Source organism: Cryptomeria japonica, chromosome 6 (genome assembly GCF_030272615.1).
Source record: "Cryptomeria japonica chromosome 6, Sugi_1.0, whole genome shotgun sequence".
Classification (NCBI taxonomy): Eukaryota; Viridiplantae; Streptophyta; class Pinopsida; order Cupressales; family Cupressaceae; genus Cryptomeria; species Cryptomeria japonica.
In genome coordinates this window covers 598597242-598611240 of record NC_081410.1, presented here as the reverse complement: position 1 = coordinate 598611240, position 13999 = coordinate 598597242, and the positions used below count along the sequence as shown (strand labels likewise).

The window sequence follows — 13999 nt, the reverse complement described above, 5'->3', positions numbered from 1 at the left end:
TCTCTTTTTGTTGATCAATCTTAAGGTGATGGGTTGATCTATAGTCCAATTTACTTCCCAATTATGTGTATGTTTTTTCTGAAACCTTAACATTATCTAGGTGTCTCAAATATGATCTTATCAAACTTACCTTTATTAAATATGACATTCTTTGGTACTCCATGAAACTAAAAGATCTCCTAAACTCTTGGAAGGTATACGTTGATGCCTGAATATACTTAGAGAGATTGTTTGTAAATTATATATTGTTATATTGTTTGTAATTATACGTTTTTTGGTTGTATATGTTTTGGTTGTATATGTTTTTTGGTTGTATATGTTTTGGTTGTATATGTTTTGGTTGTGTTGTATATGTTTTGGTTGTATATGTTTTTAATTATATGTAATTAAAACAATATATATACATATATTATTATTAAAACAATTTAAAAATAAAAAATCTATACATATAAACTACTAGAACAATTAAAAAATTAAAAATCTATATGTATATAAATTACTAAAAGAATTAAAAAATTAAAAATCTATACATATAAATTATTAAAACAATTAAAAATAAATAAAAAATGAAAAAAAGTCTTTTGGCCCTACCTTGCTTGGGCGAAAGTCTTCTTAGCCCCCCTCCCACTCCAACTATTTCAGACTATGCAAATGGGGGGCTAAGTGCAGTTCGCGGGTATATGTAGGGTCGAGTAGTACTCAGCCGAGTAGGACTCGACCAAGTATACCTCGTCACCCATCCTCCAAGTAGGCACCATGTGGCGCCACACAGACTTGGTTGAGTCCTACTCGATCGAGTAGGATTTCTTTTTGTATTGCACTTAGCTAAAAGTGCGACACAACACTATGCTTTCACCCAAAATTAAAAAATATCCCATACCTATTTTCCCTAGTTCAATGTGACCTTTATCTTGAAGAGTGGTGTGTTTGTTATTCTAAAACTCTTTAAAGGTGACAAAAGAAAAAGAAATAACCAATTCAAGTTCAAATAAATAATTCTAAAAGACAAAATTAATATCTAATCTACATCACTTTTCAATATGAAACTAATCAAGAAATGTTTTCTCTAATTAATAAAATTTCTTTGTATATTTTTTTAGTATATTTAAAAATTACATTAAAAATCCTAGAACCTTAACTCTCCTCCAATAGACCACAATCCAACAATATAAAGTACCCTCTACAAGGGGATACCTTGGAGATGTATTGGTTTGATCATTTCATTAAGAGTGCCCAAAGAAACACAAATAGGAGGATAAAAAGTAGCCAACATAATCACATTCACTAGAGTAATAGGAAAGGTAAGCATAAAAGTAGTAGGTTCCTTTGATAACACATCCTAAGAATTTTGATAAAACTAGAGAGGAAGCTTTAGAATCCTAACCTATTTGGTTGACAACATCAGTGATTCAATCACCAAATTAAATAAGAGATACTAGGGTCCAAGAAAAAGGGTATGTTATCCCAACATCCACACAAAGATCTTAAAAGTACCATTATGATCATTAATATCATAAATTATTCATTTAGTGATTGGACATTGTATATTAGAGATCCATATATTCATGTCTAGGAAACATGACAAGAACTAATCAATTATTGATGACTTTCTATAGAATAGTCATCTTCCATAGTATATTTACAAAATTTTAACTGATTAAATTGATGAGTTGTACCAGCCTAATTGGTCTTACCTAAATGAGAATCCAAAAGAAAATATTTCAAGACCTAGAGGTCCCCATAATAATAAAAAGGAAATCTATCAAAAAATATCATGGAGTCACCTCCTAGTAAACCCTTGCCTTTGTAGTATTGAAAACAAATGTTCTAATATAAATTATAATGTATAGACCCAATTCATATTTCTTGTAAGGGCATATAAAATTAAAAAAAATTGTAACCCATAATGACTTGTGATAGCTATTGAGAAAATTACTCAAAGCATGTCATGAAAATCATAGTTAAACCTTATCTTTGTAATACTAAACAAAAAAGGTTTTACCATAAATTAAAATATACAAACTAAATTGGTTTTGCCTAATGGGGATCTACAACAATATATTTTCAAGATTTAAAGGGCCCCATGAGAGTAACTAAGGAAATACATTAAACAGTTTCATGGAAATGATGAGTAAACCCCTCCTTTCTAGAATTCAAGGAAAATGCTCTACCAAATTAATTAATATGCGACACAACAAGGTTAAAGAAAAAGAACAATAAAAATAACACAGCTCGTCACTCATGAACCTACACTTGAATAGAAATGCTACAAGCTATTTGATAGTTAATATTTAGTTTTTGTAAAAGAATAAAACTCCACTTCTGCACAATTTTAGCAAGCTAACTTAATAATGCAAATTGATAGAGAGTAGATAAACCTACCTAGAAGAGCAATTGCAACATATGTTTTATTGATGGTTCTGTAACTATTTTTGACCTCTCCATCACCTATCATGACACTTTCTTTCATAGATAGAAACAAAGGAGTATCTAAGGTTGTCTTTTAATTTCATTATATTTAATATTGACATCATGGAGTTACCCACATGTATTATATGTGAAATTTGTGAGTCCTATCATTGTTGAAGCTAGTGAAAATTTACAACAAAAAGTGGTAAGAAAAAAGTATTGCATTAATGCCTATTTTGCATATCAAATCATTGTAATAGGAATTTATGGTGATAATTTTTTTTTTGTTAAGCATGCTATTGTATATGTTATGAGGCCTTAGGCATGCTATTTTGCATGGAGAATAGTAGCTGCCAACACATTGCTTATCAATTAAAAATGGCCCATAACTATTTTTCCTCCTTCCATACAACCTTTATCTTGGAGAGTGGTTTTGTTCGTTCTTATACAATTGTCTAAAGATGACCAAAAGAAAAAGAAATAACCAATTCAAATTTAAATAAATAATTATAGGACACATTTAATATCTAATCTTTACCAAGTTTTTAATATGAATGATTGCTTTATAACTATGCACTTCATTAACAGAGCCTTCTTGACAAGATAATTGGCCTTTAGTGCAAAAATCTATGTCTGCAAACGTGTGCTCTACTATTATAAGGCTCATTACTGGTAAACTACTCCTACTATATTGGAACAAAATTTGGGGAGAAAGGAACAAGAAAATTTTCCTCTAATTAAAAAGCTTTCTTTGTATATCTTTTTATATATTAACAAATTAGATAAAAATCATGTAACATTTTATTTATTGAAAAAACTATTATACTTTATCTCATTTTGTTTCATATAATTATTATTCATTAAATTTGAAAACGCCATTTAAAGTTCACTTGTTGCATTTTTTTACTTTTTTTGTCAGGGGATGTACCAAGCCGACCGGAAGCTAGGTGCATCAGGTGAGTCCAGACATCGGAGTTGAACTTAAGACCAATGAGAAGCAAACCACAGCCCAAGCCAAACCCACAGCCCAAGCCAACTCCCTATCCGTGCGGACTATGATTCCTTCTAATTTTACAAATTAAAAAGTTAATAGAAGGAAAAAGAAAAAGAGTAAACGAGAAAATAAAAATCGTAAGAACAGAGTTCAAATGCAATGAAAGTAGTACTAGTAACCAGTACGCAATAAACTCGAAGGAAGCGGTGGTGTGGATATGAGCTGTCTTTTAGATGTTGCATGTTCTGACACACGTTCAACAGGGGTTACTCCCTATCTTATTATCTCCACACTAAAATAGAAACTAAAAAACCTTTCATTAGCCATTATCCACGTGGAGAGACACTGCTTTTGCACGGCCCCTTTTGCACAATTCTAGTTGCTCAATAAAAGTACATCTGTTTGTTTTCTTAGAACGATGATTCAAGCTTCTCACTCAAAAATTAATGTCTGAAAATGACAACCGCTTCAAGAAATTTGTGTGGTATCCTCTACATTTGAACAAAATCTTCCTATGCACGCCTGGGCAGTGTTTCTACCATTTTTCCCTCTTCCTTGAAATCTATGGAATAAATAGATAAATATGTATTACTCTTTTACAAGAATGAAGTATCAAACTATTATGAACGGTTCTATATTTGACAGTTTGGTGTGCAAATACTTGAAATAGATGATTTAGGGAGCACGCCATAGAGAAGTGCGAATCCTGGATGCAAGAATGGGAGATGAGACCCAACTTCGCATAGTGATGCTACCGTGGTTGGCACAAGGTCATATTAATCCTTTCATAAATCTTTCCAAGGCCTTGGCAAGCCATTGGGACGTAAAAGTCTCGATCGTATCAACCCCTGTCAATATATCCCGAATCAGATCTCACTTGCAGGAGGAACCCATCCACCTGTTGGAGTTGCAATCGCCCTCTGTCGACGGACTTACCCCTGGCGTCGAATGCACATCAGACATTAAACCAGAATCAGCCCATCTCCTTCACAGGGCATTCGATCAACTGGACAAGCCGTTTGGTGTACGACATCGTAGGGCCATGGGCTGCGACGGTGGCCTCCCACCTGGACATACCGAACTTTGCGTTCTCCGTCTACAGTCCAGCGGCATTCGCTTATTTTGTAGGCCATTGCAAGGCAGCAGAGAGTCTCAGGGACATGAAGGCGGAAGATTTGACCCAACCTCCGACGGATTATCGGCTGCCTATCATCTCGTGGAGACTGTCATGGGCAACTTCATTGCATTCGCCGACCGTGTGTGGGCGTGTTGCCAGCAGTCGTGTGGAATAGTGATAAAGTCGTGCTTTGAAGAGGAGGACAAGTATCTGAAATACCGAAGCCATATTACTGGAAAGCCAGTGATTTCCGTTGGTCCATTAGTGATTGCCGGTGGGGCAACGGAGGATAAGTCTGGAAATTATGTCTACCAGACACCAGGTCTACATGGAGCACTTAGTGAAAGGGGCAGGTCAACCATTGTCTGAAGTTACATGGGTGGAGGAAAGCAAGTTCAAGAAGCTTGGCATGGACCCGGCTCTCATCTCTTCTCCTATTTCTTAGTTGTGTGCAGAGGGGGAGTATGGTGCAGGAGCACCCTTCCAAGCTCTTCCTCCTTCTTTATTTTGTTGTTGTTATGCTTCTTTTGAAGCCATTGTACATGTAATAAGGGTCTTGAGCTCATTTGTTCTTCACTAGGTCCTAGTTTTAGGTTTTTAGTGTTTTTGTTGTGATTTCTTGTGCAGGAGAGGTTGAGTGTGCCTTGGATGTGTGTTAGGCTTTAATGGCATGTTGATGTCCTTAGGATAGCCCAAAATAGGCCTAGGAGTCATGAAAAGCAACAATGGCAAAGTTGCTCAAAAGATGCAAAAGTTGCATGATAACTTTTAAAAGTTGTCAAGCAACTTTTCCACCCAAAAGGTAAAGGACCCTTGTTGAGCATGGAGAGCCCTAATTTTGGCACACCGATCGAGGCAAAGGAGGTATAAGTAATTGCAAACCCTAATCGAATGGGTTGGATGTTAGACATTGTACGGCCCAAGCCAATTGGATTTGACTGTGATTGTTTTGTTGGTTACCAGTCAGTTTGTATGAAGCTACCGAGCAAGTTAATGGATTGAATTGTGTGCAAAATTGGGTGGAATGTCTTCTATGGAGTAAATACTTACATTTGAGCAATTAGATTAGGTTTTTATTTGCAGGTTGAGTGTGTTTGTAAATACTTTGTAAATTGTCTATTCTCTGTCCAGTTTTGGACTGGTTTGTGCAAACGAAGTCATAACTCCATTCCCCATCGTGGAATCACCATGAAACCATGAGGAATGGAAGTGAAGACCCTGTACTATAGTTCCATGCAAGCAGGGCCTTTGAAAATGCAGGGAGGCCATACAAAGACCCACTCCTAGGCGAGACTGGACAGTGCCCGGCTAGGAGAGGTCAAGTTGCAGAGGTCTTAGAGAGCAAGGTTGGTCTAAGGAGATTGCACCCTTTGGAGGAGGTCTAAAGGAGTGTGTGAAGTACCACTGGTGTGAAGGAGGAGCCTCCACCAATCCAGACAAGGTGGCTAGTACACAAAACATCCACTATGAACTAGGCAGACCATTAAACCCTGACAAAAACACTTAAAAACCCCAAAGTTCGCCCTAGACACTGTACGACCACTTGGAGGCCCAAAACCAAAGAAATCCTTGAGCCCTTGCCAAATGAATGGCAGTCCATTTTGGGAGTTTGGGTAGTGTGTGCATCGTTTGTGAGAGAAAGCCCTAAAGGACCGGGTAGGAGGCCTAATTGGTCCTAATCCTTGTAGGCCTATTTTGTAGACAAAACACAAAATAGTGAAATCGGTAAACAGTTGAAGGCTTGAAACCTCTTGGGGGCATATGAATAGGTGGAAAGACCATGAAATAGACCTGATACAACCTTGCTAAGACCTTGGAAGGTGTAGAACAAGCCTAGCCCTTATTAGCCATAGTAAGGGGTTTTGAGTCTCATGAGTGGGTGAGGCCTTAGGAGAAGCATTGCAACTCATTGGTGGGTGGAATTGGGCAAGGTCAGGGGATTCCTCAAGCCAAGGGAGTCCTAGAGACCCTAGGATGTGTAGAGAACACCAGGTGATCCAAGGAAAGGATCCAAGAGCATAGACTAGGCTAGTCTATCCCTAACCCCATCCCATCAGATTGGTATCAGAGCAAGTTAAAGATTTGTTGGACTGTGTATGTCTCTATATACTGGTGAATCAATAGGGGAGAGCAGAATGGTCACTAATGCAGAGTTGGCTAGAGAGGTAGAAGAGCAAAAGGAGAAGAATAGACTCCTTGAAGAAGCTATGAGCGAGATAAGGGATAAGTTGCAAGAAGTGGTGGATCAGAGGACACAAGGACCTTGGGGTGAAGATACCAAGGATAAAGGCAAGAGAACCATTGACATAGATGACATTATACCTGAACCAGATCCCTTGTTTAATGAAGAACCATTTGTGAAGGCTATTAAGGCTTTGAACACCAAATCTTTTGAAGGATTGCCACATTTCAGTGGAAGGATGGACATTGACAATGTCATGGAATGGATTGAGGGCATGGAAAACCACTTTGAGTGTGAGGGAGTGATAGAGGCTCAAAAGGTTAAGGTTGCCAAATCAAGATTAAGGGGAGCATCATTAACATGGTGGAAGTACCTACAAGAAGAGAGAGTTAGTATGGGAAAGCTACCTATTGCAAATTGGAAGGCCATGGTGAGCAAGATCAAGGAGAACTACTTACCAGAGGATTACGAAGTCCAACTTCATAAGAAGAGACAGGGTTTGAAGCAAAAAGACCTTGATGTGACCTCCTACACCAAAGAATTTCAAAAACTTTTGTCTTAGATCCAAAGTCCAAGAAGATGAACCTATTAAAGTGGCTAGGTATCTAAGCAGCCTAAAGTGGAACATTCAGGAGGAGATAAGTCTATGGACTCCTAATACTGTTCAAAAATGTCATCAGCTTGCAGTCAAGGTGGAAGAGAGGAACAAAAGGAAAGGAGACTCCAATAACAGGGGTAGAGGCAGAGGTAGAGACCAAATGAACCATCGAGGTGGTTACCAAAGTAAGTCAAATGAGCAGAGGAACCAAGGAGAAGCCAAGTTGACTGAACATGGCAGTGAAACCAATCTTAGGGGAGGCCATTCTAGAGGAAGAAGTGCACAAGGTGGTCCAAGTAGGGGCAGAGGTACCGACAGAGGTAACTCCTACTTTGCAACTATGAAGTGTTACAATTGTGAACAATTGGGACACCCGACATATAGATGCCCTGACAAGCTTACCTCATCAAACAATGGAAAGAGGGTTGCCTATGCTCATGAAGACTCTTCAAGTAGCAAGACACTGGATGTGGACCAGATTGAATCAGAGATTGGAGAAAATCTGATATTCAATAGGATTTTGATCAGACAGTCGGTTAAGGAGGAACCCAAACATAGGAGAGCATTGTTTAGGGTGAGATGCAAAGTTCTTGGTAAGGTGTGCAAGGTAATAGTTGATTCAGGCTCAACTGACAATATCATCTCAGAAGAGGCAGAAAGAAAGTTGAAACTCACAAGAATACCCCACACTAGCCCTTACAAGGTGACTTGGTTGAACAAAGGACATAGTGTGCTAGTCAATGAATAGACTTGGGTAGAGTTTTCTATTGGAGGATATAAGGATAAGATCCTTTGTGATGTGTTGCCTATGGACACTTGTCATCTGCTGCTAGGAAGACCCTGGCAATTTGATAGTAAGGTGATCTATGATGGAGAGGAGAACTCCATATCATTTAAGAAGGACAGCAAGACCTTCAAGATTCAGTCTTTGACAGAGGATGAAGAGGTAACTTAAAAAACACCTAGTGTCTTATTGGCTAGTGGTAAAGAGTTCTTAAATTTGCTACATGAGGAGGAGCTAGTGAAGTGTGCCATCTTTGTGAAACCAAAGGAGGAAGAAGACAAGTTGCAGGCAGAAGTACCCAAGGAGGTGAAGCACATGCTACAAGAGTATAAAGACATAGTGAGTGATGGAGCACCTGCAACACTCCCACCTATAAGGTCTATAAGCCATCGAATAGACTTTGTTCCTGGAGCATCCCTACCTAACAAGGTAGCATATAAGCTCACACCTGATCAGAACAAGGAGGTAGCAAGGCAAGTGCAGGAGTTATTGGAACAAGGATTGATTAAGAAGAGTATCAGCCCATATGCAATCCCGGTAGTGCTAGCATCAAAGAAGGGAGGTAAGTGGAGACTTTGCACTTACTCAAGAGCAATCAATAGGATCGGCATAAGGTATAGGTTTCCTATTCCTAGAATAGAGGATTTGATGGACTATTTAGGAGGTGCCATGTATTTCACCAAATTGGACCTTAGAAGTGGTTATCACCAGATTAGAATCAAGGAGGGTGATGAGTGGAAGACTGCTTTCAAGACCACAGAAGGATTGTATGAATGGCTTGTGATGCCATTTGGACTCACCAATGCCCCAAGCACCTTCATGAGGTTGATGAATGAGGTGCTAAAAGACTTCACAGGCATATTTGTGGTGGTGTACCTAGATGACATACTCATCTACAACAAAACCAAAGAGGAGCACCTTGAGCATTTGAGGTTAGTTTTAGAGAGGTTGTGTGAGGAGAAGTTATCCATCAACCTAGAGAAGTGTGACTTCTTGAAGCAAGAGTTGGTTTACTTAGGATTTGTGGTGTCTAAAGGAACCTTGAAGATCGATCCAAGCAAAGTGGAGGCAATCTTGAATTGGCCTACACCTAGAACAAGGATTGAAGTTAGGAGTTTCCATGGATTAGCTCAATTCTATAGGAAGTTTGTGAGGAATTTCAGTGGCATATGTGCACCAGTCCTTGACACCATTAAGGGAGGCCTTAAAACTAAGTTTAAATGGACAGAGCAGGCTGACAAAGCATTTCAGTTGTTGAAGCAAGAAGTAGCCACAAAACCTATCCTTCTCCTACCTATGTTTGATAAGCTATTCACTTTGGAGTGTGATGCAAGTGGAATTGCAGTAGGTGGTGTATTGAGTCAAGAGGGAAGACCTGTGGCATTTTTCAGTGAGAAGCTTAATGGAGCAAAGAAGAAGTACTCATCCTATGACCTAGAGTTGTATGCATTAGTGCAGTCTCTCAAGAAATGGAGGCATTACCTACTTCCAAAGGAATTTGTGGTGTTCACAAACAACCAAGCATTGAGTTACATTAACACTCAAGAGAAGCTTAGCAATAGACATCTGAAATGGATGGAATACCTCCAATCCTTCACCTTCACCATCAAGCATAAGAAGGGGCAACTTAACAAGGTGGCAGATGCATTAAGCAAGAAGTTGTTGACAGTTCAAGGACTATAGTTGCAGAGCATGGGAATAGAAGGTTTCAAGTACCTCTATGAAGGAGATGAAGACTTCTCATCAGCCTACAAGGTTTCCAAGGAGTTTGAGAACCATTTCCATGGTGAGTATGTAGATTACACTCTCCAAAATGGTATCTTGTTCAAAGGTAATCAGTTGTGTGTACCAAGAGGATCCATGAGGGAGAACCTCATCCAAGAAAAACATAACGGCAGTTTAAGTGGACACTTTGGAGTCAACAAAACCTTGGATTTAGTACAGAGGTACTACTATTGGCCAGAGTTGCCAAGAGATGTGAAAATATATGTAGAACAATGTGGTGTATGCCAAAGAGCAAAAGGGGGATCAAGCAATGTTGGTCTTTATCAACCATTGCCGGTTCCTATAGACCTTGGGAATGCATAAGCATGGACTTTGTAGTAGGACTTCCCAAGACAAAAATAGGTATGGACAACATCTATGTGGTAGTAGATAGATTTTCCAAGATGAGCCATTTCATTCCATGTAAGACTACACATGATGCTAGCTATGTTGTACATCTCTTCTTCAAGGAGATTGTTAGGATTCATGGACTCCCTTTAAGCATTGTTTCAGATAGGGACAACAAGTTCATGGGTCATTTTTGGCAAACATTATGGAGGAGACTAGGAACTAACTTGTCATTTAGCTCAGCTTACCATCCACAAACAGATGGTCAAACTGAAGTCATCAATAGGGTGTTAGGCAATTTTTTGAGTTGTTTAACTAAGGAGTATGGGCAGACATGGGATCTATTCATACTGCAAGCAGAGTATGCATATAATGACAGTGTGAATAGGACCACCGATAGAAGTCCTTTTGAGGTTGTCTATGGTAGACATCCAAAAGGAGTATGTGAGTTGAGAGACCTTGGTACCTTGGAAATAAAGAGTGGGCAAGCAGAGGACTTCACTCAAACCATCAAGGAAGTCCAAGAGCAAGTTAAGAAGGCCATCCTTGAATCCACTTAAAAACTGAAAGCCAAAGTGGATGAGAAAAGGAGAGAATTTCAGTTCAAGGTGGGTGACTATGTGATGGTCCATTTGAGCAAAGCTCAGATGCAAAGTGGTAAGCCTCCCAAACTGCAAATGAAGAGGGTAGGACCTTGTGAAATTTTGGAAAAATATGGTGAGAACGCCTATAAGGTTGATCTTCCTTCAGACTTAGCCATCTCACCAATCTTCAATGTTGCTGATATGGTCATGTACAAGGCTGAGGTAGCAGGCCAGATTGAGAACCAAGCCAAGGTACTACAAGACTTGGATGTGAATACCTTACCTCAAGTGAAGCAACCTATAGCAGAGGAGATTTTGGAGTCAAGAGTGAAAAAGTCTACCAGACACCAGGTCTACATGGAGCACTTAGTGAAATGGGCAGGTCAACCAGTGTCTGAAGCTACATGGGTGGAGGAGAGCAAGTTCAAGAAGCTTGGCATAGACCCGGCTCTCATCTCTTCTCCTATTTCTTAGTTGTGTGCAGAGGGGGAGTATGGTGCAGGAGCACCCTTCCAAGCTCTTCCTCCTTCTTTATTTTGTTGTTGTTATGCTTCTTTTGAAGCCATTGTACATGTAATAAGGGCCTTGAGCTCATTTGTTCTTCACTAGGTCCTAGTTTTAGGTTTTTAGTGTTTTTGTTGTGATTTCTTGTGCAGGAGAGGTTGAGTGTGCCTTGGATGTGTGTTAGGCCTTAATTTCATGTTGATGTCCTTAGGATATCCCAAAATAGGCCTAAGAGTCATGAAAAGCAACAATGGCAAAGTTGCTCAAAAGATGCAAAAGTTGCATGACAACTTTTAAAAGTTGTCAAGCCACTTTTCCACCCAAAAGGTAAAGTACCCTTGTTGAGAATGGAGAGCCCTAATTTTGGCACATTGACTGAGGCAAAGGAGGTATAAGTAATTGCAAACCCTAATCAGATGGGTTGGATGTCAGACATTGTATGGCCCAAGCCAATTGGATTTGACTGTGACTGTTTTGTTGGTTACCAGTCAGTTTGTATGAAGCTACCGAGAAAGTTAATGGATTGAATTGCATGCAAAACTATGTGGAATGTCTTCTATGGAGTAAATACTTACATTGTGAGCAATTAGATTAGGTTTTTATTTGCAGGTTGAGTGTGTTTGTAAATACTTTGTAAACTATCTATTCTCTATCCAGTTTTGGACTAGTTTGTGCAAATGAAGTCATAACTCCATTCCCCATTGTGGAATCACCATGAAACCATGGGGAATGGAAGTGAAGACCCTATACTATAGTTCTATGCAAGCAGGTCCCTTGAAAATGGAGGGAGGCCATACAAAGACCCACTCCTAGGCGAGACTGGATAGTGCCCAACTAGGAGATGTCAAGTTGCAGAGGTCTTGGAGAGCAAGGTTGGTCTGAGGAGATTGCACCCTTTGGAGGAGGTGTAAAGGAGTGTGTGAAGTACCAATGGTGTGAATGATGAGCCTCCACCAATCCATACAAGGTGGCTAGAACACAAAACATCCACTGTGACCCAGGCAGACCATTAAACCCTCACAAAAACCCTTAAAAACCCCAAAATTCACCCTAGGCACTGTACGACCACTTGGAGGCCCAAAACCAAAGAAATCCTTGAGCCCTTGACAAATTAATGGTAGTCAATTTTGGGAGTTTGGGTAGTGTGTGCATCGTTTGTGAGAGGAAGCCCTAAAGGACCGGGTAGGAGGCCTAATTGGTCCTAATCCTTGTAGCCCTATTTTGTAGACAAAACACAAAATAGTGAAACCGGTAAGGGGTTGAAGGGTTGAAACCTCTTGGGGGCATATGAATAGGTGGAAAGACAATTAAATATACTTTATACAACCTTTCTAAGACCTTGGAAGGTGTCCAACAAGCCTAGCCCTTATTAGCCATAGTAAGGGGTTTGGAGTCTCAGGAGTAGGTGAGGCCTTAGGAGAAGCATTGCAACTCATTGGTGGGTGGAATTGGGCAAGGTCGGGGGATTCCTCAAGCCAAGGGAGTCCTAGAGACCCTAGGGTGTGTAGAGAATACCAGGGGATCCAAGGAAAGGATCCAAGAGCATAGACTAGGCTAGTCTATCCCTAACCCCATCCCATCAGGTTATCACAAGTATTCACCTTTAACAAGTGTTAGATCCAATATTTCAAGTGCACAAAACACTTTTTCTTGATAAATTTGATCTTTCAAACGTAATTTCTCAATAGGATACATCATCCTTCATCACGAAACTTTAAGACTAGATTAACCTTGTTCATTGACTTTGATATATCATTCCACCTTGAACTTGGTATTATCAAAATTTGACAAAACTTGGACTCACATTGGGATCAAAAACTTGTCAACCATTATACGCTTGTATGACCATTTCGTGTCGTCTCAAAAAAAGGAAACTTAGTAATAAATCACTCTTGAAAAAGAGAAAGTTTCTATACAAAAACCAGAAAATTCTATTCAAGCATCACATATTCCTACACCATTTTCGTAACTATCTACGTGATTGTGGAATGAAGTTTGACGAAGAAACCTTACAAGCACATTCTTTTCAACAAAAAGATGCTTCATCTTAATGTACCAATAGAGGTGGTAGAATCAACTTCGCTTATTTTCCTAAACAATTTATCACCTATTGAGTTACATCGTGAAAATCAAAACTTGAGAAGTTTCAAATCGATCATATGCTAGTTTGGACTAGAGCTCAACATGAGCAATTGAGAAAACAACAAAAACAAATAGAAGAATAAAATCCAATGTTTCATGAATTTGGACACACAAATGTTGAAGAAGCAATCAATAATACCATTAGAGAGCTTCAACAAGATTCCAGATTTGACAAATTAATGGAAAGAATCTTGGAAAAAGAAAAGAAAAAATATTTCCTAATGTTGGAAAATTGAGGAGCAAAATTTCCACAAGGTTTTAATATGGAAAGTTTGAAGCAAAATGCTGAAAACAAGTCATAATCAAAACATTGATGATCACAATGATGATGACTTGAATTAGGTAAAACGGGAAGAAACAAGAAGAGATAGGGAAGAAACTATTGGCAATTGACACTCATCGAATTCATTTTGTTGTCATTGATGGCAACAAGATTAGATGGAAGTCATATATCAGCATTAGGATGCATATACCGGTAGACACCGGATTTGGAGAATCCAGGGTTATACCAGCACTGGTACTGGCACTAACATCAGTACTTGAAGGAAGCCGACATCAAGGAAGATTTATTTA

At 39.1% G+C, this 13999-nt stretch overlaps 1 protein-coding gene across 1 annotated transcript; it reads left to right on the top strand.

The window, feature by feature from the left end:
* The first annotated feature begins 4121 nt into the window (after positions 1-4121).
* LOC131876731 (UDP-glucosyltransferase 29-like) lies at positions 4122-4889 on the top strand. The gene has a single exon (XM_059222196.1). It carries the CDS (start codon positions 4122-4124, stop codon positions 4887-4889), a length of 768 nt encoding a protein of 255 aa, XP_059078179.1.
* Positions 4890-13999: the final 9110 nt, after the last annotated feature.